The 26,304-nt window shown below is 37.7% G+C and overlaps 1 protein-coding gene across 2 annotated transcripts; it reads left to right on the top strand.

Annotated features, from left to right (window-relative positions):
• The first annotated feature begins 411 nt into the window (after positions 1-411).
• LOC141902422 (uncharacterized) lies at positions 412-26,031 on the top strand. Of its 2 annotated transcripts, XM_074790135.1 has the most exons (3): positions 412-515; positions 23,618-23,668; positions 24,017-26,031. In XM_074790135.1, exon 3 carries the CDS (start codon positions 24,036-24,038, stop codon positions 25,461-25,463), a length of 1,428 nt encoding a protein of 475 aa, XP_074646236.1. In that variant the 5' UTR covers positions 412-515; positions 23,618-23,668; positions 24,017-24,035; the 3' UTR covers positions 25,464-26,031. The 2 variants fall into 2 exon arrangements, with proteins under 2 accessions (XP_074646236.1, XP_074646235.1); XM_074790134.1 differs by lacking the exon at positions 23,618-23,668 and having other exon boundaries at positions 416-515.
• The last annotated feature ends 273 nt before the right edge of the window (positions 26,032-26,304 follow it).

The following is a 26,304-nucleotide window of genomic DNA, read 5'->3' on the forward strand; positions in this document are numbered from 1 at the left end:
GCAGGGCCATAGAACCGCTCTGCTTCAACTAACTCACCGTCATCAATGTCCATATCGGTCGGCCATGTTTGAATCTGTCTCTGTAAGTCAGCGAAACTGGGTCTGATTTGTGGAACAGCGTATAAACAAGCTTGCATTAACTGATCGACTGCGTGCCACATTAAACTGTCATTAGGCCATTTATAATTATGAATCTGAAAATTGGATGGTAAAAAATTACACAGTTACATAAGCGTTCATTAGTTAGTTTTACAAAAGCGAGTGATTAAGTCACTCACTGTGGTGACTGTCACCCTGGGGATTTCGGCAATTTTTGTTTTTTTCTGTTGTGATGTCAAGTGACGCTATAATCATTATTTAAAAAAAACCACTATGGATATAAAGTTAGGTTTGTTCAGTGCGCACATTAAAGTGGTTTTCATCCAGTAGGATCAGATTTAATCGTAAAACGAGAGGTTTTAACAAATTTTGAGTTCGTCGTGAATTCCCGTGTATCGAGAGGCGCTGTGATTGAGGTAAGAATTTATTTGGAATAGCAAAACATTTACTTGGATTCTCTTAACGAAAAAACCCAAGAAGGAAAAGACTAAGATTCTAGATACATTCCGGCTGTAGCATTTTGCTGGTCTTGTTTCATTGTTACAACTGTTCTTGCATATCAAATCAGTTTTGAAAATGGCTCATTGTCAGTCTAAACGTCTATACATCTTTCTCGTAAGCGTTGTACATTAGACGATATGATAAATAGTCACCGAACAGCCTGTATAGACTCAAGTCCCATTTCTGGACCCGGATTCACGTAAGTTAAATTTCAACCAACCCGGGTCCTGTTACGTAAATTATGGTATATTTACCTTAGAAATAGTGAGCGAACCACTTTTACTGTTTGAATCACAGAACATCGTCCATAATATCAAACCAAACGCCCAAACATCAGAGGTTGAAGCACTCGTCTGTCCTTCAACCAACTCGGGTGGACAAATTAGAACTTTAGTTTTACTTATGAATTTGTCCGGTAAAGGTTCCTTGTCCTCTTCAAATCTGGAATTGAAATTGGGAATTCATCAGAACGTCGAATGTGGAAGACAAAATTATGACAAGGGAAATAAATGGCTGGGATACCGCAAAAAGACGCTTTAGTAGATTTAACATCGTTGTAAGAAACGGATGAAAATATTTTCAGTTGAATCCTTGAAATCGATTATTCTAATCAACATCGCGCTTCGATTATTCATAATCACAAAATTACGTCTTAAGTTTCTGGTAACTTTCATTCATTCGAGCTCTTAATTTTTCTGATCATTTCATTCAATCGTTTAATGCGTGATATTTAAATGAATGACTCGTTAGAAACCCCCGTTGATAATTTCTACAAATCGTGTCGAGAGAGTTGTGCGTATAGCGTGTTGCCTCCCGTCATGTTACCCGGCAGACGACACGCTATTTTACCGCATGGGACTCTCTACTCCACTACGGTGAATATACAATCGTACCGTGCGTGCGTGTGATACACGAATTGAAGAGAAAATTCCTCTCAACCCGGGGACACTTACCTGGCATAATGAAAACCCGCGATTCTCACAGTTCCCGAACTTTTGTCGACAAAACAATTCTCAGTAGTCTAGAAAAAATAAACCCGGTGTTAAAGGTGATGTTTATTTAGATGTTTTCAAGGTCGATTGTTTTCAAGGTCGAATAAATGTTTATGAACCCACGACCCCCAGCTTGACAAAAAACCTTGACTCACGAATTAAATCAAGTTCTTCTTTAATTCTGTATATCTGGAATCGATTCAGGGGTTAACCCGTTTTGTGAAACTGGGCCATGGGTTAGGGGCACATTTTTGTCTTGAATTGTGAAATTTGGGCACGAGCTGAAATGAATCGTTTAGTTTACGGGACATGTTATAAACCTACCAGTTCGTTATGGACGATGCCCCGTTTCTCGATGTAAACCATCGCGTTACAGATTTGTTTAGCGAATGAAAGTAGTTCGTTAGGTTTGTCTAAACGACTGCGACCTCGTTCGCGTAGGTATTCCTGAAGGGTTACTACAGAAAAAAACAAACAGAAAATGTAGAGAAAAATATGAGAAAAAAAGGAGTTTCAAATGGTTCACCTTTGATAGAGCCGAGTCGCTGTGGCGATAATATACAAATTCCCAACAGTATTCATGAAGATGACTATATATATATATATATTGTCGAAATGTTGGAGAAACTACACTAACTCAAGGAAACACTTTTGGAATATATTTTAATTTTTTAAATGTGGGATTTTTTTATATATCAGTTAAAATGGTATTTCTAAAGCTTAAAAATTCTGATGGAAAAATCTCCAAACAGCAACAAGAAGTAAATCAGGAACGAAATTTTGAAACTAAAATTCTTACCATTTCCAGGGTTTTTAAGAACGACACACAATCGTGAATCGATGAAGCCGATTCCTTGTAGTTTAACAATGTTTTCATGTTCCAAACATCTAAAAAGATTATTCTAAAACATTTCACACGATGATCGCTGATAATTGAAGATGGTTCCAGTGTAGAATTTAGAGATTTGTAACTTACGCGAATAAAGGAATTTGTTTCTGCAAAAGTTTTTCATCCGATTTTCTAGATTTATTTTTCATACAATAAACCGTGACGTCACCTTTGTTCTTCAAAGATCCGGGTCTGACATTCTGAAATATCAAATCATAATACAAGGTATTGTCGTCAATTGCATTAGATAGTGAATTTTCTGATGGAAACCGACATGGCAGCCCAACACGAATTATGGAATTTTTTCTACAATTGTTTTTCGCATAATATCCTGGACTTCTTCGTTTTCACCAACAGTTGGAATGATTCTCAATTCAAACAATAGTCAAGAGGAAAAAGAACATTGCTACAAGACCTCAGTCTTCAGAAGTGAGAATATCGTCGTTCCAGTCGTAGAGACCCGCTGATAGAAACCCTAGCTTTAATGACACAGATTGTGGACAGCCTGTAGTCTATGCTATCATTGATCTATTTATTGATATATCAATATTTATTGATTGCCTGAGAGATATGCCTTACCCATGGAAACCGATCTTCCAATCTATAACTGTTCTGTACTGCTATATTTGACACGTCCAACAACAGTAATCTGTTGATGCTTTCGGTAAGAGGGTATTTCTCCAATTTCAGACCTAGAGAAGAAAAGAAATTTCATTTTTGAGACTACCTGAGCGTATCATAAAACCATGAAATTCGACAAGTTCTTGTTTAAGTACTATTTGGATTAAAAAATTGAAAATGAATTGATTCTAAAGTCAAACTTGAGTCAAACTTAACCAAAAACATGGCTTCCTTTTTTAATGTTTGTGATTTTGAATTTAACGATTTAAAACTCTGTTGGAGCCCGAATTCCAACCGGTTTCTTCCCAAAATCCTTACCTTCTTCATCACCACGGCAATAATCCAGTAATTCTTGTATTGTTGCGAATCTTCGTCTGTTGTTTATATAAAATCGTCTGCTATCTGTTTTATGTATGAACACGTGATCAATCGACTGACTAGTCCTAGAATGATGAATAAATTAAACATAAATATTTTATGGTATAAAATGATTCCAAAGCCAAATTCACGAAAGCCTTTCATAAATTTGGCCCCAGTGCCACGTGGTTATTCGTTAAGATAAATCATAGTTCATTCCAAATGATTTCATCGATCTTATCTGAGACTGTGCAACCGGATTCGAGATTTACTAACTTAGACTTACCAATGAGATAATATGTATTTCTTTTTATACGTTCGTACTAGAAAACTTCCCTCGCCCTGAAATACGAATTTACAATTTCAAAACATTTTTAGATTTATACACCGCTTCGTTTTTTGTGGATATTGGGCGCTAAGAATATGATTATTGAAAGAGTCGACACGCGTAGATAGGCTTACCTCTTGTTTAAGAGCTGATACAGCTAAACTTTGAGGTAATTCTCGATAAAACCACGGCTCTTCGCTGATATCCATCACTTCTATTGACTTCTTATGAACCAAACCGTATCGTTCATGACTGAAATTGAAATAGATAGAGTTGTAATGAAAATGACCAAGAGAACAAACACCCAGTTCCACAGAGATTTAACTTTTAAGTGAAGATGAACCTCAACCTTTACGGGCAAAAACTAACAAGAAAATTTAGAAAAATTGGCATTTAAGTGTAACATTTCACTAAATAAGTGCCAAGACCTACGGCGCGACAGTATGAAATCATTTTAGGTGCTGTTTTTATTCTATTACTCAGAAGGCTATCAATTTGCAGTCGAATTTATTTTTACACAATGTAACGTATTGATTGGATGTCATAGTACACTAACACCCTCGCAATCTCGCCTCAGGTTACTCTCCACAATACAAAGATTCAATTTTAAACATTTTTGTAACGGAAAAAAATCGGAAATCGAAATTACCTGTTGACAGTAACAGCCCACCACATATCAGAATCAGTCGTGTTTGTTATCAGTATCTTCTCGCCCTTGAATTAGATAAAACGCCACAAAATAAACAAGTGTAACATTTTAAAAAATGCTATTTTTATATGGCAGGTGTAATTATTTTCTAAAGGCCTCAGCCCTCAGTGAGTTCGGAGTCGAAAACGTGTGAATTTTACTAATGCGTTTAGCCACCTTTAATTATCTAAATACAAGTGTAAACACTTGTGGTCCTGTTCAAGAATTCGGTCTATTAAATAATCCTAATTCGGGGCATGTAATCCGGCAAACCGCAAAATCATAAAACGCAAGCACCGCGCGCAACGACCATATTCATTAGAATAACAACGCCGTGGTGCGTCGTGCAATTTATAAAAAGCGAAATTATTGACGATCAATGAAAGTATTTCATACTAAAGTGTGTAAATAAACCATGAATAGAAACTATTACAATTCAATATTAGTTGTATTATTAATATCACAGCGGTGCGGTATATTTGTTAAGGCACCTGTTCTGCTTTAGACTCTCGTTTTGACCTACCTTCACTAGTTCGAGTTGTTTGCCTGATGAGGTGTTTCTCTGCTGTGAGTTCGCACCAGTCGCTACTGCTAAAAATCCGTGGAATATGTTCGAGTCCATCATCATGTCCATACGCTAAAAATATGAAAACTCCACATTGAATCACAATCGAAAACTATGAAAATTCGGCGATGAAAAAATAGCCTTTGCACCTGAATGCAAAATGGCTCTGAGAGGGAATGCTTTCAAACATAATACTTTCATAATCAATAGTAAAGTTTAGTTGTAATAGTGCCGGTCCATTAAAGCGCACTTAAATCCAATAAAAATAGTTTTTATAATTGAAGCCCATAAAATGAAATCGTTTCTGGTTGACACACGTCAGGCTGTTGTTGGGAATTTTAGTAAATTTCTGTGTCAATGGCTTCGCTTTGTAAAATCAAATACCAATTTTGAATGCTTCGATTTCCTAGTCGAATCTGATTCGTACATATCATAAAATGAAACTGGGTCCAGAATCGATCCAGAACTTAACACGATGCTATTTTTGTTGCATACAAGATATAATGTGTCGACTTGTCTGATAAGGCGACTTTGAACCAGGTTTGGCTATATATTTTCGAGAAGAACGTCTGTCTTTGTTCGGGCGTTCACAGATATTTATAGGAAGTTAAGATAACGATGAGACTGCCCATCCGTGAAGCCTTATACACTCAAAACACACGACTTAACTTTCTTGAGAGTTTGCGCGCGGGTTATTGAAGTGTCCGCTAATGGCGCTGACAAATATTGACTTAATCAAATATTTAAGATGTCTTCCCTTTCAACGATACAATCTTAACTATCGAATGACCAATACAAGATTCAACCACGCGGTAAATTCAACTTTCTCTAAATAGCTTACAATTAGTTAGTTTCTAGTCATCTAGTCATTAAGTCCAAACGAATGCGCGGTGTGGCCGTATGTCAATATTGATTCTCCATACTTCAAGATGAATAGTTGCGACTCGTACGGTCGGACGACCGTTTATTGGAGAAAGTTGTTATTGTGGAAAATCCAGATAGAAGAAATGGGGCCAGTTCCTCTTTATATGGCGTTACTAGTAGAGACAGGTTTCTCTCCCGCGGCTGCTGCTGCTTGAAAAGTGTGTGTAACAAAAATGATGATCACTTGCCCCGTTTCCCAGTCTCCTGCTCTGATGACAGATGCAGAAGAGATGAACCCGCATCTATCTCCAGCATCCAAATTGTTCTCTTGGTAACAAAGCCCGCACTCCGCTATCAACCCCAGTAATACATAGTCATTCTATCGCCAGTATTTTGTTATTTTCCGGCTGCATTTTTCAATACAATTTAAAAAACAGATTTCGAGGTAATGGTTGACTTACCGTGGACGTTGCCATGACAACGGGCTGTTTCTGTCTCATTTTCTGAAGAAAAAAGAAAAAGGCAGAAAAATTAAAGATGAGAAAATTGTGTGTAAATGTAGGGGGCATTGCCCTGCGTCGGTGAAACAACAGGATGGTCCAGGGGTTACTTTAGCCAATTTCTTTAGCCAATAACATTAAGACCAGTCTTAAGATTTAAGACAATTTTTTGAGCCCTTTCGTCACGACGTACAACTGGTGCTTGGCTGACGATGTACATGAAATCAATCTGAGACTAATTCAGAGTTAGCGGCTACAATCTACATCGTTTTCACGGCATACATTCGATCAGATAGACAGCTTTAGCCGACCATGATGCTAGTTTGATATTTCGGTCAACGATTTCTAAATAGACACTTTGTGAAATAAATAGTATTTTCAATGTTTTGTGATAACGACATGAGAGACCATCATGAGAGCTGCACATTTATATATGCATGAATAGTGTTTATGTAATTGGTAATCGATGATGGCCAAACATAGAAATAAAATAAGTGTTACATTTATACCAATGGTTGTTTGTATTTTCAGAGAAAATTTTTCTTTTATCTATGAGTTAAATGAAATAGAATTGACATTTCACAGAAAATGAAGAGATTCTCCATAGGTATATACATCATCGCGCATAAATACTGGATGGATCCTATTCTCGGTTTCTCGGTGTTATGAGTTTGACTTAACGCTGAGTTAAAAATAGATCATTTTAGATCATTTTCAATGTTTTAACTTTTAAGAGTCAGATCTTAACTCATAACTGTGAAACTGGATCCTTTAAACAATGTCTAGAAAGAAATACCAAGTCTAAGAAATCTTACAAACAAATTCACGCATTTTCTTTCCTGAGAATATATTTCAAATTGATAATCATAATGATAATATGACAAATCGACGGCCCATACGCGTTAAGATAAGCCTTCAATCAAGCTCGGGTCGTCGCGATCATTGTCTTAATAGCAGAAACTATAAAAAATATTATTAGTAATTAATAAGTATTTTAGGATCATACCTTTTAATACATTTGTGACGTGTCAAAATTTTCCCGATCCGACGTTCAACACGCAACAGCCGAATACAACTTACTTAAGACAACGTCGAGTATTCTTTACTTATAACTAAGAGAGTCGGTTCTTAGTAATGAATGAAAGATATCATAGAAAGTTTTAATAATTCTCAGACAATCACGCGAAAAATACTATATAAACACACTCACAACAGAGCTGAGTTCCGATACAGAGATCTAGTTATTACGGCATTCAGTCACGCGATCCGGCCGCTTAAGGGGGTAGCTTCTAGCTACTGAAAAATAGCGAGTACCAAACATACTCAGACTCGTATAGAAAAGGGTTCGCCGTTAGCGAGAATCTAATTTTACGATTGTATTGAGTAAAACAAGGCGGTTGAATACTGGGAATTGTTTTGTTACATCAGAACGACGCTTTCAGGTGTCAATAGATATCATTGGACTATTCACTGGCGAATTTAATTATAGTTAATTATGAGCACCGTCTTTCACGCGTCTTGAGTGTGTAATTGGGCTTGGCGATAGGAGGGGGTTTTACGAAGTGGCATTAATTTTTCAGGAAATCACCAGGAGTCCCCCCGAACCGTCCCGGGATCCCCTGGTCTGCCTTTAACATTTCTACGAATATCCACAAGTGCTTCTGGCTAAAATATACGCAGGGAGTGGAAGCTCCTGTTCCTCGTTAACGTGAAAATAGCTCGAAGACATTCCGGTAACGGTGAACGTGTCTACGCTAAATAAGGTCGTTAAGATTTCGATCGAAATAAGATAAAAGCCCGTTAGAAGTTTCAAGGAGAATATTCGTGGCAAATATCCCTTTCATCTATAGGTCAATTGGTATGATTTACTGCTCGGTTTCAAGAAAAAGATTTTATCCAAATAATTTTCTAAAAGTCTACAGACTTATTAACTTATCATCATCGGTAAACAGATTTAAACAGATTAAAGACGAAATTTATTTATCAAATCAAAGATTAGAAAACACAATGTTTTGGACTCTCGCTAGAGACCATCATCAGGTTTATTTTTGAACTTTTGAATTTGTTGTAATAAAGTGGGTTTTAAATGAATCATCTATTCTCCATGTTTCGGTGTACCCGGCTATTACACTACTTTTTACTATTGTTTCGATAACTATTGTTACTATTTTCTCATAGATAATATTCATGAAAATGCACAGCTTTATTCCTGAAAGTCCCTACATAAATTACACTACTCACACATTGACAGGATGAAAGATGTAATTGAATGTTACGCGTATTGCTGTTATAAAGGTTGCTGCGAGGGCCACAGGCAATTCTCAAATTCGTGCTATTACGGCAATTTTCACAAGGCATTTGATCAATACATACATGTATATATTTGGTTATCGGATCAATTTGTTCCTTTAAATGATTTTCGGTTTTGTGTTGTTGCATGTCAAGCAAATCAACCGAATGCTAAATAAAGCATTGTCTTAAGGGTACACTATGTGTAAGCTATGTTCCCAGGCTTCTTAGGTCATATAGGGCCTAACTACAATATCATACTTGTGTCAACAGTGGTGGGATCCAGTTCCATAGTTTTGTGGGTATCCATTGACTTCGAATCCATTCCACTCATTGGAACGGGTTCTATTGGATCCGTTCTACAAGGAGCCATCTTCGGGAAATGATCTTAAAGTGATTTGTCTTCATTCTGTGAGGAAATTCTATTCAATTCTATATTCTTTTCTATACGAGTCGTCACGTGTTAGACAATCGAGTTCGCACATTTTCAATCACGACATACAAATATTGATCGATCAAGTTTGAATCGAACGCAAATAACGGTCACCCGCCAATTTAAATATTCATGACGTAAAAGTGGTCAATCCTGGGAAAACTATTAGAAATCGAGAACAAACATTATATAACGCACCAGGTTGAGAATGTGTCATTTAATTTGAAAGTTTGAATCGCTCGAAACCTATTTTGAAAAGGATGACATGGACGAATGTTGGTTTAAAGCTGACATGGCTCCCGGCAATGAGTAACTCAAACCGGCGTCAGCCACAAGCGAATGAACAAATTGTGGATGTCCGTTGTTCCTTGGAGTAATCAAATGATTAATTGTTTTAAGACGAATTCTGTTAGATTTGCAAAACCACAGCGTATTGCCCAATAAACTAAACCGTAAACTGTAAACTGCCAGGATTAAAGAATTTTGAAGAGTCAAACCTGATTTTGATTGTTTTCACGAATGATTCAAACGTCAACTTTTTAACGGTAACGTTGTATTAATATATTGAACAATGGAAATAAATCGTTTTTGAGCGTAAAACACTCGCACGAAACTGAATCTCTGTTCACTTGCCCATATGCTAAAAATTCCAATCTAAACAAAAGCCTTTTTCGGCGCATATTTCATCCATTATATATAAAAAGTTGTCGCCGGCAAAGAACGTATCTTCAAGAGGTTTTTGAAGTGTTTCTCTGCGCCACCATAGTTCATACCCATCCAGTGAAATTGAATTCAGTATTAAACAGGCTCGCATCCCTGTGATACCCCTATCACTATTATATCCAACCAATTTGAACATGTGCACTTCAAAACAAAATACGATTCGAATTAACACCAGGTGCAGTTCAAGTGCATCTCTATGGCTTTCTATTTTTTTCAATACATACATGAAAAATTGTAATTCAACTTACTATGAATTCACGTAGCTCTTAACAAAATCTGTTATATTCTAGAAATCTCTTTCATTTATTATTTCAAAAGTTTCATCAACGTGAGATGTAGCGTTTATGGGCACAAACTCAAGGCACCACATCCACATGTTGTGGTTATCGTTCTATCCACATGTTGTTCACAATTTTGTCCAAAAATGGCCCTACATAGGTTAGATACGATGTTCTGATAACCTTCATTTGCATAATTAATACTTTTGTTCACTAAAAACTAACTGAGGAGAATGTTTTAAGTGAAATTGAAATTACTTAAAGACATCTCTAGAGACAAGGACCCAGTTTCACTCAAGTTTCGATCTATAAACCAATACCTGCATGGCCCATGTTATATCTCTTGAGCCAAAGTTCCCTCTTTGAATATGGAACTGCGTGATATGGTGTTCAGATGTTCGTTTTCCCTATAGCTGACATGTTTATCTCATCTTATTCTATAGACTTACTATATCATATCACTATTAGGCATATATAAGCATCGACTTAGGAGGGATTAAGACGTAGCTTATCCCGACATCAGATCTACAGATAGGTAAATCTTCAATTCGCTTTTGGATAAATGAATATGCACGCGTATGCGTTGCTATAATAGGCAGATAATAATGAATTATTGAATATGAAGAGCTGACACAATTCACTATATTCTACCGGAGCCACTGTTTATTGATTTATTATACTACTTATTGTTTGTTACTGCAATAATCAGCCTATACCCGAAACAGCGAACAACTAAGTTAGCTAAGATAGTCGCTAAACATCCTAGCAAGATACAATACACATTTGATGGTCCTAAGGGATTGGTTGAATAGATCAATCAAACACATCTGTAATTCGATTTCCGATTTCAAATTCAAACTTCGTATTTCGTTCCCTAAAGGTGTAACTGGTAAGTTTGCTAGAAACACCTTCAGTAGAAGTAAATCGAATCAGTCAACCAAATGAATAAGAGAGACATTTACCTATTCCGGGATTTTGAAAATCGTTGACAAACTGTGATAATAGGAGAGGTAAATTTTAAGATGTCCCCCCGTGAAGCGAGTAGGCTGCCTATTCTACATTTCACAGACACCTTGAAAACTTTATCATGAAAAATGATATCGCGACTACAACCGTAGACAATCAGGTAAAAGTTTCCGAAATTATCTTTTAAAAAGCCTTTGATTTGAATAGAAAAGCCAATGTGACTTACCCAAAATACGCGGTTAGATAATATCAATAATTTCTTGTCATATCCATAGAAAAACGTTGAGTATTTATTTATATAGGAGGTCTCCGCTGAATCTGCCTATGCGAGGTAGAGCTGACGGATACTTTCGATCTGTCAAAAGCTTTGAAGCGGTCGCTCTTTAAACGACTTTTTACAGCGCCTTAAGCGGCCGTTCGCAGCAACTCGGCGTCGCCGACCGCTCGACGGTCCAATCAGCGCGTCGCAAATATTAATCAGTCGCAATATTACAAAGGTTTGAATGGAACTTCACGCGGAGTTTGATTCTACATCAATTAGACAGTAATGTATGATAGTATAGACAGACACTACTCGGCAACTCAGAATTGCACGCACCTCTTTTAGCACAAGTGTCAAATCGCTAATCAGAAAATTAGTAAATATTTAACTTCCGAGTGTCAACTCGATATCCGTTAAATATGACCTTCAAGTCGACATCCGTGGAGCGACTTGAACTTGGACGAGATGTGCCCAATTTTCTCAGCGGGACAGTCTTCAAGAGCATCAAACAATAGACTAGGTTTCGGAAGAAAAAATCTCCTCCCGTGAGATAATCGTTTAACTATTGCTCGATTGGTGTCGAGTTTGAAATAACAAAAACTCAGTTTGCTATTTTTAAAGAAAGAGTTAATCGTTTAATTGCAAACGGGGTCCAAAACAGGAAGAGAACGCCGCTGAGATTGCGCAGCTATGTTTAGGCTATTACTTAAAGGACAAACTGTTCAAGGACCCTGAAGAGTCCCTACGTCACTATTTACAGATGAAATTCGGTAAAACCGATTTAGCAATCACTTTCGACTTCTCTATCAATCGCTAAATTGAAAGGAATTAATGAATTAGATATATAATCAAGTTAGTTACTCTATACAGATTTTAGTTTTTTAAACAATGTTGTCAAACGCCTTAGTATTGGATGAAGTCTTCAAAGCGTGATAGAGTGACAAGAGATTGTTTATGATATTACGTGCATTTGTTAAGTCTACTTTAAACTGTCCTTCATCTGACCATGGACGTATCTAGTTTATACGTCCATGGTCTGACTTAGATATTCAAATACATGCTGGACATGTATTGAATGGTTAATTAAATAGCGTTGAAGAATCTGATTAGCCTTGAAACGCTTTGTTGAAGTCTACAAAACAATCTAATAGATAAGATTTCGATTTTGCTTCAATCGTACGAAGATCATTTTCTGAAATATATGTCAGCCAAATCTCTACCAAAAACACGCTATTTTTCATCATCCTAGCTATGAGGAAAATGTTTGTGTCCATGTTGTCATCCGTAGTAGCTTCACCAGCGTCGATGAAAGTACGAATTGTCGAATGACCTATTGTTTTTTGTCGAATCGCGGTTGGATATTTTCCTCACCGATACAAACTCTCATTCTTCTGCAATATTCGTAAATTGAATCTGAACAAATATATACAAACACAGACATCGGGATTACGTGTTATTCGTACTTGCATTGATTACTTTCAAATGCTGTGTTGCACTGTTGAGACGGTCAGTCCAGTAGCTCCACAGGGAAGGGTACAAACCATCATCCAATTAGCAAACCAACCAATATAACTTATACTAAATGCGATTCATGCAATCTAATTATGATTAATATAGAAAATGAATTTTCACAGTTTTCTATTGTTAGAAAATCAATGCTTTTCTCGTTTAAATATTAAAGATTTAGCTTTGTACGTATCTGATGTGAAAGAGGATTCGCGTTGTACGGTTTCTAAGTGGCTCTCACAACCGCAAATCTGATCTGAAGTACGTTGTTACTTTGCAGTTTAATTGACGAAGTGCCATTGTGTTTGTGTTTGACTTATTTATTGATGCTATGAAATTGCGGTTGTGGTACTGTAAAAAAAGCAATGATGATTTCATCAATTCAACGTCGATGTGCGGCTCACGGGGATCTAACAAAACTATTAACAGTATAATATAATTTATTTGTATGAAAAAATTGTTTTCTATTTTGTAAAATATTTCATGTGTAAGTTAACAAATCATTACAACTATTATCTTTGATTCCTGGCAGAATTAATGGTGATTTTAAACGAACATCTTTATTTCTAGGGCTACAGGCAGTTTTTTACCATTGATGAAAATATTCTGTCCGTTGTAAAGATGATAATAAAATCTGACAATAAGAATGATAAGAGTCCGAAATGTTCCTATGAATATTCCCGAAGATGACTATTAGGATAAAGTCGAAACGTCGAATAAACTACAAACTCGAGGAAACATTTCGGTTTATTTGATGGAATTTCTCTTGATTTTATGAGAAGATTTTATTGCATATATCTGAACGGAAGCCCGGCCCTATTTATAACTCTCCATAGAAACAGCCCATTGAAATACATCTTCTATTCATGCTATATCATATCTATAAATCTATACATAACTCGCATATCTACAAATCATATAAATTACTCCAAGTAAATCGTGTATGACCGACGTCAATTATGAGTGCAGGTCTTTATTAGACATATTTAATTGATGCACAAAAGAACCTGCTTCCGTCACCTTTCTAGAAATTAGTTTTATTTCCTGGTTGCGCCCATGATCGCCGTCATTATAAAACAAATAATCGTTGAGATAGAGTAAACCGGTATTTATACATCAAAACAGGTCGCGGCGCATAGAAACATTTATCAGATTCAGATGAAAATGAAATCAACCCAAACAGGAATGAGAATGCGGAATACCAAGACATTGTACACAGTCATGCGACAATAGTATTTATTGCCTTGAAGTTTTCACAATTTAGCCCAGGACCAAATTTCACAAAAAGGATCAACTCCTAAATCGATTGAAAACTGAATCAAGAAGAAATCAAATAGTTTTTTTTTTATAAATTGTACCCTGAACTACAGAACCAAATCTACTTGAACATAAAGATCAGAATGGTTTTTGAAGACTCGTTTTTATATGTAACGAAATAGATTAACTTTCTAGCTGAAATACTTACAACAGTTCCGTTGCCCATCTCGCCTGCAAATACCACCAGCAAAATCAACGAAGGCATGTTATATTTCTGAATATATATATACTTGATACACTTAACTGTACGAATTATTTATGAAGTTTTAACTGATAGCCTCTAAAAATGCGCTAGCTGCAAATATAGGAAAGTGCAATAAAAATGTGTCAAATGGTGCTTGTATTAAATTTTTGCGCATAAAAGACGTCACTGTTAGAATCTATGAAATGTCACTATAGTAATATCTATATCTCGCGATGTGCAGATTTTGATTAGGGGGACAGGAAATATCTCCTTACAACAAATATATAGCTAGGAAACTGCGGGCTTGAAACCGCTCGTGAAAACCAGCCTTAATCAATATGTCATTAAAACGCCATTTCGAGATGATTGTATGTTACTCGGGGATACGAAAGCAGGCTATAAAAACTTACAAACACTCGTGAAATCTTAAATTGAACCCGAGACATAAAGTTCTAAAGGTCACTGATCGGGCGGATGGGATATTTCGGTGATGGACAGACGCGTTACTAGTTAGATAATGAACAAACGTTGTTGTGTGTTTAGGGAGAAGCCGGGCATCGGATTCACGATGGAGAAAAGGCTATAAAATCATGTTAAGTATGGGTTTAACAAAGTGGTGACGACTCGTTAAATCTACAAATAACAGCTGCCGAATTGTTTGCAGAAACTATTGGTCTATAGAAATACTATAGTTCAATATAATACAACCGTTTGATAGGACACACGATTTAAGAGTCACAAAACGATGTGAAATCCACTCAGAGAATGTCGTTCACACTTTTTAATGTAGATTCTATGATGACCGGATCGACAAACAACACTTGAAATACGTCCAATTCTAATCCTATTTGATAGTCTGAAATATAGTTAGACTTTACACAGAAAGTCAATATAGTTTAGCAGGACAAAAATCAAGGGATTTACATTTTGTTTATGTGTAGGTTTTGATGTGAAACATCAAACCCAGTTCCACCGTTAAAATTCGACTCTAGACTTAAAAAATTTGGAATCAACAAGTTTTATTTGTACAGTCAGAATTAAATGACACCCCTGCAGGCGTTTGGTTGGTTAACTTCGACTCTAAGTTATACAGTTCTTATTAATCGTAATTAGTTCATTAACAACCAGTAACTTGGAGGAGCCTCGAAGGATGAATGGAACTATGAATGGAAAGTAAAATTCGGACAGAAAGCTTTCGTTTTTATTATTCACGTTCTTCAAGATAATCAATCGTTATCAAGGACAATTTGCATTGATTACGGATCTGGAATCCTGTTGCACAGTCGCGACTCCGACTTAACGACTGTTGAGGTCTGTCAAAGACTGGTCTTAACTTGTCTGACTAGATATTGAATTAGTATATACGGGCTCATGCTGGTCTTAAATCTAAGCCGTGACTATGATTGAACTAGGCCCAGATCCACAGTTTTAAATCAGTTCATGTATTGTTATTAAGCGAACAGGTCCCAGTTCCGCAGTTCCAGAGAATCTTATGATCCTTTTAGCCAAATTCCAACGATGGAATTCTGAACTCAATTAGTAAGGATGCATAGCTAAGAGGTTCATGTTCATTCTTCCGTGCTTCGGATCCTGGTTAACCACAGGTTGTCAAGATTGCTGGATTTTAAGACTATTTCCACATGTACGGATAATCCATTTCTGACGAAGACTGAAATCTTTTCGCTTTCGGGCGCAGATATCTGATGTGTTTAAAATCGACCCATTCCGCTCTCGTCAGGGGGCGCTGCTGAGGCAACGGTTTCGAGAAATCTCGCGCTTTCAACGGAGTCGGTTTACACGAGTGAATAGGTGGCAGCACCATCGGCGTCAGGTATCGTTTCGTATCCGATTTGAATCGATTAACGAAAGTTCCATCCGGGTTCTTTTCGAAGAGACCGTCGAAAGTGAAGGACGACATCCGGGGATCTACGATGAGCGACTCGTTCGTATAAACTCTACTGGCCTGTCGTCTGTTCCGGAACGGCCCCGAACTGTGATGATTGTATCGATCCCCAAGTCGTTCCTGCATGAACTGAAACAGTCTACGTTCGTTTTCGGTCATTTCGTCTTGATTAGTTAAACTGCTGGCTCGTTTCCTACAGATCAACTGATCTCCGGCCAAGTCGACCATATACAGCGGTTCCTTATTCGTAAAACTCGGTTGTCGATCGAGTTGACGCGCCCGAACTTTAACCGGCGGTGGAGTACGTCTACTTCCTGAAACGAGGCTGTTACTGGACCGGATGCTCTCCTCCAGTTCCGGTTCATCCTCGTCCAGCGACCCCATGCGGTGGTTATTGTAAGTGTGCCGTTTTTGTCTGGCGCCGGTTGGAAAGACTATTTCAGTTTCATCCCGCGACGAGTTGAAACGATTAATCAGTGAAGCCCGTCTGCCCGGATTCTGTTGATCGCCGGGTCCTGATAGTTTTTTAGTATCGTTACCATTTGACATCTTTTTCAAGCGACTTTTATTTTGTTGCATGGCTGTGGTAACGATATTAGCGAAACCGTGCCTCTTATTGTTAGTTTTATCCAAATCCATAATCGCCGTTTGAGAGTCTTTACACAGTAATATCGAAATAACTTGAGAATATCAAATCCCGGAATTTTCAGCTCACAATATCCGATATATCAGAATTTTAGAATGTTTTCTAAATTCTACACTTTCGAAATAGGATTTGTTTGAAACTAGCTAATCCTATACTGTGTGTAATAAACCAGACGAGTATTTGTACTGATATCATACTCGGAACGCGTGCGTTCTACTGATGTTTGTTTTAGGTAAGAAATGATAAACTTCTAGGTTATTCAATACACGAGTTGATATTCTGAAGTGCAAAATAAATATCTAATATCTAAGACACGAGACATAGTATATTAATACAATACCCATGACGTATAGAAGCAGATACGTGGTGGACATGAAATGACAAACTCATTATATTTATCTCCTACGAAAGCGTTCAAAATAATCGTGGATCTATGAGTCAAATTAAGGCCATTTTAATTTTTAGGCAGTTTCAATCCGATGACTGGATCCTCGGAATTAGAAACTGACAGTGGGTATAGTCACCACAGAGCTCATTGGTCAAACTTCTATACTCAGTCAAGCGCAACAGCTCACTGGTCACCATAGTGGGGATAGTCACCACAGAGCTCATTGGTCAAACTTCTATACTCAGTCAAGCGCAACAGCTCACTGGTCACCATAGTGGGGATAGTCACCACAGAGCTCATTGGTCAAACTTCTATACTCAGTCAAGCGCAACAGCTCACTGGTCACCATAGTGGGGATAGTCACCACAGAGCTCATTGGTCAAACTTCTATACTCAGTCAAGCGCAACAGCTCACTGGTCACCACTGACCATTAAACACATTTACAAACTCTGTTGATCACTACAGCTCAGTGGTCTAGAGGTTAGGACAGTGCACTGACAAATAACAGGCCCAGGTTCAAATCCCGGGTGTCCAGAATCGAGGGTTAGGTTTCCGGGCCCACTGTTAGTTTTGCGAGCCTTATACTGCTTTTACTAATATAGCCTGCCCTGGAGGTTCCCTGGAGCTGCTCTGAAACAGAGTCTAAGTAACTGAACTTAAAGCTTTTAATCAATCTTTTCATGTGTTTATTACTGAACGTCATTAAATGCAATAAATCAACGCAAATAAACCACTAGAAATCACTATTGACGAATAAAGAGATTGTGTACGTGTACTGCCATCAACTCCGGATTCAATTTCTTGTACTTCGAATTCATTTCCGTCCATCGTACTTAGATCAGATTGTACGGTAGCCGGTGATGTCGTTTTGTGTTTTCGGTGTCGTTTTTTGTTCGCGGCGTATCGCTCGTCACCGGGCACTGCTGCCTTGCACGCAGTCGTCAGCGGTGCTTCTGCCGTCTTTCGTAAAAGATCGGCAATTTCCGGACCGCATTTCGTCAGAATTCGATGGACACATTTCTGCCCCTTTCTGCGAACTCTGAAATGAAATAGGATTGAAATTGATTTCAATGTAAGAAAGTATAAACTATACCGGTAGCGACATCTCTAGCTTAAATGGCAAACTCACCTGCATAATTCGCTGACGTCATCGTGACGTATTTGCGCAGTATTTTCTATTTCTCGTCGGACGCAACGTTGTATTCTATACTTGTGTTTCAGTATACACGGCGAGGCTTCCCGGTATACTATAAATAGATATGCAAATGAGATTCAGAAAAATTATCAATACGGTATGCAAAACGCGTTATGACGTCATAGAATAATGTCATACAGTCGTCTATTGTTAGACCTTGCCGCGCGGTTGTATCTAGAATGATGAAAAGGTTTTACAAACAACTTCAAGTTCAGTCGTAATATGGATGAAACTTTTAAGAACAGTTAATTGGTTCTGTTGCAGACCCGGTCTCATTGGTTTCCATATAGACTGTAACTGTCTATAATTCAATTAAGATACCCACAAATATCAAGAAAACTAAGCCGGACACAAACTAGTTTTAAAAGAGGATAGTGTCCCCCTCGACTGATGCAGATCATGATTTACTTGCATGGTACTGTAAGGTGCCGCCGGTCTTTGTCGTTTTAATTCGTTATTATTTCATGTTATATCAACTCACTGTTAGTTTTATTACAGTAATAACCGATCATTGGACGTAAAGCTTCAACGTTGAAAATCTGATGAAATTTCTCCACGTCGCCGCAATGTTTAATTCTATTATCGATGCATTGTATCGCCGCTTGGTATTTCCCCTCCCTGAAATATAGAAGAGTCACTCAAATTCATTACCTGACAAACTCAAATTTTAACAAGAACAATCCCTAGCTGCAAAAATGGCCACACTCATTAAATAATCAACAAGTCTTACAGTGAAAATCGAGTTTATCCGATTGACATGATAATAAGATAATAAGTGACGTCACTGGGGATCAATGGCAGCCATGTTTTCTGACTGGTATAGAGATGGCTCATACCTGCATTGTCTCTCGACTGTATCAGGATCTGCGCTGCCTAGCACCGGCACAAATCTTTCTATCGTATGAAAATTTGCTGATTTCGCTGGTTGTAGATTTTTCATGCATTTCATTAGTTCTTTCAACAGTTGCCTAGGTGGACACGGTGACGTCATCGCTGATAAAGCTACAAGATATAGCAAAGGATAAACCCCCTCTTCACAGTTCTGTGAGTAGAACAGTTGGTTCTCGGTGAACCCCCTCCCCTAACAGTTTTGAGAAGCAAAGCCATAAAAGGTTCTCGGGAAAAAGAATTATACAAATCAGAAAACCGAAAAAGAGAATACGCGAATGATTTATTGAAACATCCCCCACCCCCGACTACATCACAAAAATCGCTTTTGATCACGCGTAGACAATGTGTTTCAGCAATAACTGTCTGCAAGATACATTTGCTAATTGCATAAGTTTCTCCCAAGACGAAATCGAATGTAAAATGCCGCGTTACGGGCGGTTGTTGCGAGCGGCGGTTTGAATAGGTTGGTATGTGTAATTGCTGCACGCTGCTGCAGGGAATGTGATGTTTTTTTATAGGTTTGAAAGATCACTTTCTCCGGTAACGACGAATAAATTATCAATCGCGCGATCAAAGGAACTAATCCGTGGAGAGCTCAGCCATAAATCGATACCCAATCCGACCTGCGCCTTCTTGGTCACATCAGGGATGTTCCAACCTCCCTGGTCACAGACCGTCAGTCTCAAATAGCTCACATACCCAATCTCTTCTCGGGGTCGCTGAAAGCACTTACTCAAAACTGGTGCCCCTCCAAATAACATATGAGACTGATAAATTATGGTTTTTCATTATTAGGATTCAAAATTGTGCCAGCTGGTCTTGATCTGGTTCCTACAGGTAAACCGAGCTTCTGCGTCCACGGCCTTCAGATGGTTATTGATGGAATGTATTACAGCTCGATGTGGTGAGATCTGTGTGGATTAGATCAGATCAGAGACAGCGCGGGATCCGTGGCTTAAATCTTAAATCCGATAGATATCAAGGGAAATAACGATAACTATTGATAGATTAGTTTGATATTTCACTCTCTATCGATATATCGGTCACTGTGGTCAGTATGGTCATTGTTATGAGCGGTCTTATCGACTGGTCTTAAAATCTAAGCTAAACTTGGTCCAGGGGCCAGTTGCACAGTCGTGACTTAAGTCCAAAAGTGGTCTTAAATCTTAACACTGGTCTTATGTTGTTAGACTGGCTATAGAACTAAGTTGGTCTTAGACTGGTCTTAAGTCTAAGCCATGACTATGCAACCGGCCTACGTAGTAAAGTCAACTTACCCGTACAAAGTGAAATGATAGTAAACCACTGAAACGTCATCCAAACCATCCTTGTCACTGGTTTATCTCGTAAATGACTAGTATGATAAAGTCATCGCTCTAGAACAAAGACGGCGTCATTATTGAGTTTGTTCGTTTTGACATTTGCATTTTCTTTTATATTTGATTTTTCTTTTGAGGATTTCTATTTTTCTTCATCGATTTCTATAAAACTTGTTAGTGTTGCGCGTGTCTATAGCAACCAGTTTATATTGATCGTCCGATTGAATATTGAAAATGAATAATTTGTAAAAATTCGCAATAACCCAGTTGTAGTTTAAATCTGAATTTGGAGTTACATGTCTAGTTCCACAGGGCTTTTAATTTGCGAGGTATGGAAAACGATTTCATACAAAGAATTCTCTATGAAATAGAATGGAGGATTATGTCATATATAATAGTGTTGTGAAAGCCTTACTCCAGTCAAACAATAAAAATGTCATGTATAAACACTGGTATAAATATCTCTCACATAATATAACAGTCTTACCTGGATAATTTATGTGTGTCGAATTGGTGCCATAGGTTTTTTTCACTGTGTCTTTCCGATAGTAAAATATCTTTTTTCGAGACTCCTTTGTTCAAATGTCATGTATACACGCCATAGACCTCATAACTTTGGCCGAAAATGATTATATTTCCCCAAGTTCTTTATTCAAATATAGTTCATTATCATCCAGCACCCAGCATTCCATCCGTATAAAGTCCTGATATTGAGTTGTTTTGCACTAAAACCCAGTTCCACAGTTGTGAGTAAAATAGTCGAGAGTCTGCGGAACTGGATCTGGTTCCACAGTTTTGTCGGTAAAGTTTGACTTTAAAACTGAAATGAATTCAGTATCAATGTTTTAACTCCTAAGATTCAAGAACTATGACACTGGATCCAATAGTTAACAAACCCCATACCACGCAACATAACAAACGACTTCAGTATCCGAGCGACTGACCCAGGATCACTCGAGCATCTCATCCAGAATCATCACCGGCGGGAGCTGTCACCTCGCTGCGATTATAGCATCTTACCCTCGATATCTCGATCACTGGTTTGTAATTTATAGCACAGTTCGCACAACACAGCCGCTGAATTTAAAAAAATATCTTTTGCAGAAGGGAATTTTTGTAGTAAAACATTCCCTGAATCAGTCCCATAAATCAAACTTTATTGTAACATGCAATTCAAATATGATTGTTTAATGATCTATTCAAGAAAAAGAGAACTGAATTCTAGTCGCTGTGGCTGTTTCATTGTAAAATTCTCGTGTACAGAACTGAGCCCCACAGAGCCATGACATGGAGACCTTTTATCTCACATGCTAGACAGAGCAATCCGAAACTGACCCATTTGGTCAATCTCTAGATTGCGCACGAGTGGTCTACGAGTGTGAGGATCTACCAGAAATCAGGGTCACGTAAAATGATAAACTACAAAGGTTCCAATTCACGCGAAAACAAAACATTAACTTCCTAGATGAAATTCAGATCTTCTGCAGTATCAATGCTTCATATCAAAGTCCTCACCCGATTTTTCATAAAGGTTTTGAAATTTACACAAAAAAGGAATAGTTGCGCGCTTTCGGCACCAGGGGGCAGGTATTCTCGATTATTCATTGCATTATTATGATATATCATATATCGCATACGCGTCAATTACCATTTTATATTTGAAACATATGAAAGCGTAAAGCTTTGCGTATAAAATCCACATGGTGCATGCAGGTGTGAGCGGATTACAGTTTATATGTAAAATCAGTTATTGCAACGGAATTTAGATTAATTACTGATATAAACAGCATAGAAATTCTACAGAGACATTCCCGACGTGTAATCGGGGACTCTGTGTGCAGGAAACCTGTATAGAAGACAGTGTTCGGTTGAGTCTAGTCTTCAGTCTCGAGGTAAAAGAAAAAACCTTTGGTTGAAATAATTTCGATTTTTCACTTACTATAAAAATAATTCATACGGAAATGTATGGATTTTTTAATGACGTGATTTAATTTTTAAATTAAAAATAAATTCATTCATTCATAACTCAAAATATGTAAACTGTCTAATCAACTGTGGAACAGTTGTTGATCGTTTGATATCCCACAGATTCCATGTAGGACCAAATTGTTACTATGAACTGGACCAGTTCTAATTAATAATGACAATAATAATCTTTATTTACATTGAAATTACAACATAATATAACACAAATAATATTCCTACGGTCGTGACTTACATTCAATATATTGTGGCCATAGATCGTGAGTCTGGTTTTAAGTTGTGAGAATGGTTATAAAATCAATTTTGTGTTAGACTATAATCTTAAATGTAGTAACGACTGTACGGCTTGAGTGGTCTTAAAATCTAAGATTATCATGACCGTGCGCGAATCTATCTAGTGACAGTGGGTGCACAAAGTCCGAGCACGATTTTGCTAGAAAGATGGTAAACTTTTCGAGGAAATGCCGAATTGTTTTAGCACAAAACTGGACAACCTTTGATTTAAACGATCGTTGTGTGAACTTCTCCAAGCTGAACTCATAAAAACGATAATTTTCTAAACGAGAAATAGGTTTATTATTGCAAGGTCTTTGTGTCAGGGTTCAGTTCAGGAAACAAAGACACGTTCGTTCAAAAAGCTCGTTCGGACTAATAGAGCTATTCTATATTATATTTGTGTATTTATAAATACATATTTTCAGTAGACGAGAATATATATATATATATATATATATATATATATATATATATATATATATATATATATATATATATATATATATATATATATATATATATATATATATATATATATATATATATATATATATATATATATATATATATATATATATATATATATATACGGTGCATGTTCTTGTTATTCTATATTTCGTGGACTATATAAAAGCACTATTTTCTCGATTTAGCTCGATTTACTGAATGGTCATTAACTGATACAGCACAAACCTACAGCACAGGTAAAAATCTTATAAACAGATCTAGCAGAATAAACAAATATTTATCTTTCTAACTCGTAGATCTAGCAGAATTCGTTAATTCGGGAAGATTTGATCGGGTTAGAATATGGAAACTGCAGTTCAAACTTAATTTTCTCATAGCTTATTAACTTAAGGTCGGTTAAAATTTCTTCGTTCGTCAAAATCTTTTAATATATCCTTTTACAAAATCTAACTATGATGTAAGATCTTTTAGATTTTGTGGACTAACGCTTTGGAGAATTTTGAATAATTATAGTAACATCTTTTAATTTTGTGAACCAATAAATTCGGATAATTTTGAATAACCTAACTATCAATTTTTTTTAGGTCAAACGGTGGCGCCACCATGGCATTGAAAATGGTACAAATCATAGAGCAAGTGATCACGCGTAAAACAGCGTTGGAGATTTATTTGAGCGATGTGGAGAACGAAACGTCTGCTAAACTGCACCAGGTCGAAGATTTTGAGACGGTCCTCCGTACGACCGGGGACCGTCTCAGAATACAACTGGACTCATGGATTCAAGATTTGAAAGATGAAACCACGGCGATTCACAACGATTTATCGACCAGTTTAAGAACAGCCACCGCCGCCGCCGATTCCGAAACGAACGCGAATATATTTTCGGATGATTCCGGGATTAATTCCGATACGGAAAGATCCGAACCCGGTGAGGAATCGATAGGTAAATCTAGCAACGAAAACTCAGTTGAAATTTCTAACGATGATAGCGATTATAATCTCAGCACCAACGAGCAAATACCAGTAGCGCCCCCTAGTGATCAGTGTACGAGGAAAAACCCCACTGAGCATTTCTCAGATGATAAAGCGCCCCCTAGTGTTCAGCGCACAGACAACAATGAGCAGATTTCCTCAGATTTTAACGTTCGCCCTAGTGATCAAACGACCAATGAGCGAATTCCCTCCATTTATATAGCGCCCCCTTGTGTTCAATGCGTACGAGTGACGTCTATCGGTCGTAATATGAACTGCGCTTCTCGTTGCCTAGACGACCGTTTGATTGTTGACGGGAGCTCGGTGGATTCGTGGTTGGAATCGGTTGAATTCGGATTCAAAAATCGCGCCTCAAATTCCGCTACCAACGATCGAGAATACAAAGATGACGATGATACAAACGATGATTCGAGGAAAAATGTAATCAAACGAGGGTTCGTTCATACTGAACACGGAACCTATGTGAATATAAAATCTGGACGTACTGGCGCCCTCTATATGATAAACACGGCACTATACGCCACGAATGGACGAACCCTGGTCGGTTTGAATATTTCGGCAGATATCGAAGAACCCAATTTCGTCTGCTTATCTGTGGATGGGTTCATTACCGATCTAACGGGTAGAGCGGGTACTAACGATATCATAGTTTCAACCGATACCCAAACGATCTATCTGATATCACCCCTTATCCGAGAAATGGGACGGATGGAAATAAAAAGCGAACTGGATCTGTCCCGAACCGTGGAAGGGAACGAGTGTTGCTCGTTCACGCTGTTAAGCCAGGAATCACACCGTATTCTTGTCATGTTGTCTAAAACTAAGAGTTCCACTCAGTTTTCCACGTTAGTCAAGATTTGGCAAGTCGAAATAGACGATGATGAACGCCTTTGTAACCCGAAACCAGTTTATCGGTTTCCGAGGTGGTCGGTGGTGACCAGAGGATGTGACCAAGTGTCTGATCAGTTACTCTACACCCGCAGTGGACACGACCGAGAAGATTCGTTAAAACGCGTTGATAAATTCGTATTCGTTTAATGGTTAATTTAAATATAACGGCTATAACGGTCGCTTCCCGGGGAGGGGGTCACATTTATCCCATGATGTCGATACTACGGTTTGGTTTCCATCACGCGAACATAGAATATACTTAAAGAAACGGTTTCAGACCGTTTCCTAACGAATATCTCAAAACTGCACTCTACCGACCAAGCCAATCAGTGATTGTGGATCTGTTCAAACTAGTCTACGTACCTCACAACATTAAGTCTTTCAAGTCTCAGAGAGGACCAGTTGTTCAAAGGATTTGCTTAAATCAAACCATCAGGATCCAGCCCCTCAGTCGTGTGTTATTAGAGTTAACCAATGGTTAACATCCGAAATCATTCATCCGAAAGTTATGAACCAATTTTTGAGCAACCCGGCTCAATAGTGATAAAATGCTGATAATGAAGTCTTTTGTCACTAACTTAACTTTTACAAACTTTTGGGCAACTAGCTCCAATGCATGTACACATTGCATCTACCGATAACTTACTTACTATTCATATATACATCTATACATTTTACGCTAATTGTTATAAGTTCTATATATGAAATAAAAACTGGCGACACTTTTTTTAGTTATTCTTTAAAAACGAAAGTTTTGATTCGATCTTGCATTTTGTATTGGATCTGCTGGAGTCAACTCTCGTGAGAATATATCCGAGGATAGGAACTCGGTGCACTCAGAAATAAAGAAAATGAACCTTTATTAGATTATACTCCGGCCTCCTACGTGAGTAAACGCGAGAGATGGCGATGAAGCATCTGGCAGAGCGAAAAGCGGACAGCTCCGGTATCTCTGTCTCTCACTGCGATCTGCTTCCAGTCCGCAACC

The sequence above is a fragment of the Tubulanus polymorphus genome, chromosome 3 (genome assembly GCF_964204645.1).
Source record: "Tubulanus polymorphus chromosome 3, tnTubPoly1.2, whole genome shotgun sequence".
Taxonomy (NCBI): Eukaryota; Metazoa; Nemertea; class Palaeonemertea; order Tubulaniformes; family Tubulanidae; genus Tubulanus; species Tubulanus polymorphus.

Bases quoted from the DNA above. Each gene is read 5' to 3' on its own strand.
- LOC141902422 (XM_074790135.1), top strand. From the start codon at position 24,036: ATGGCATTGAAAATGGTACAAATCATAGAGCAAGTGATCACGCGTAAA.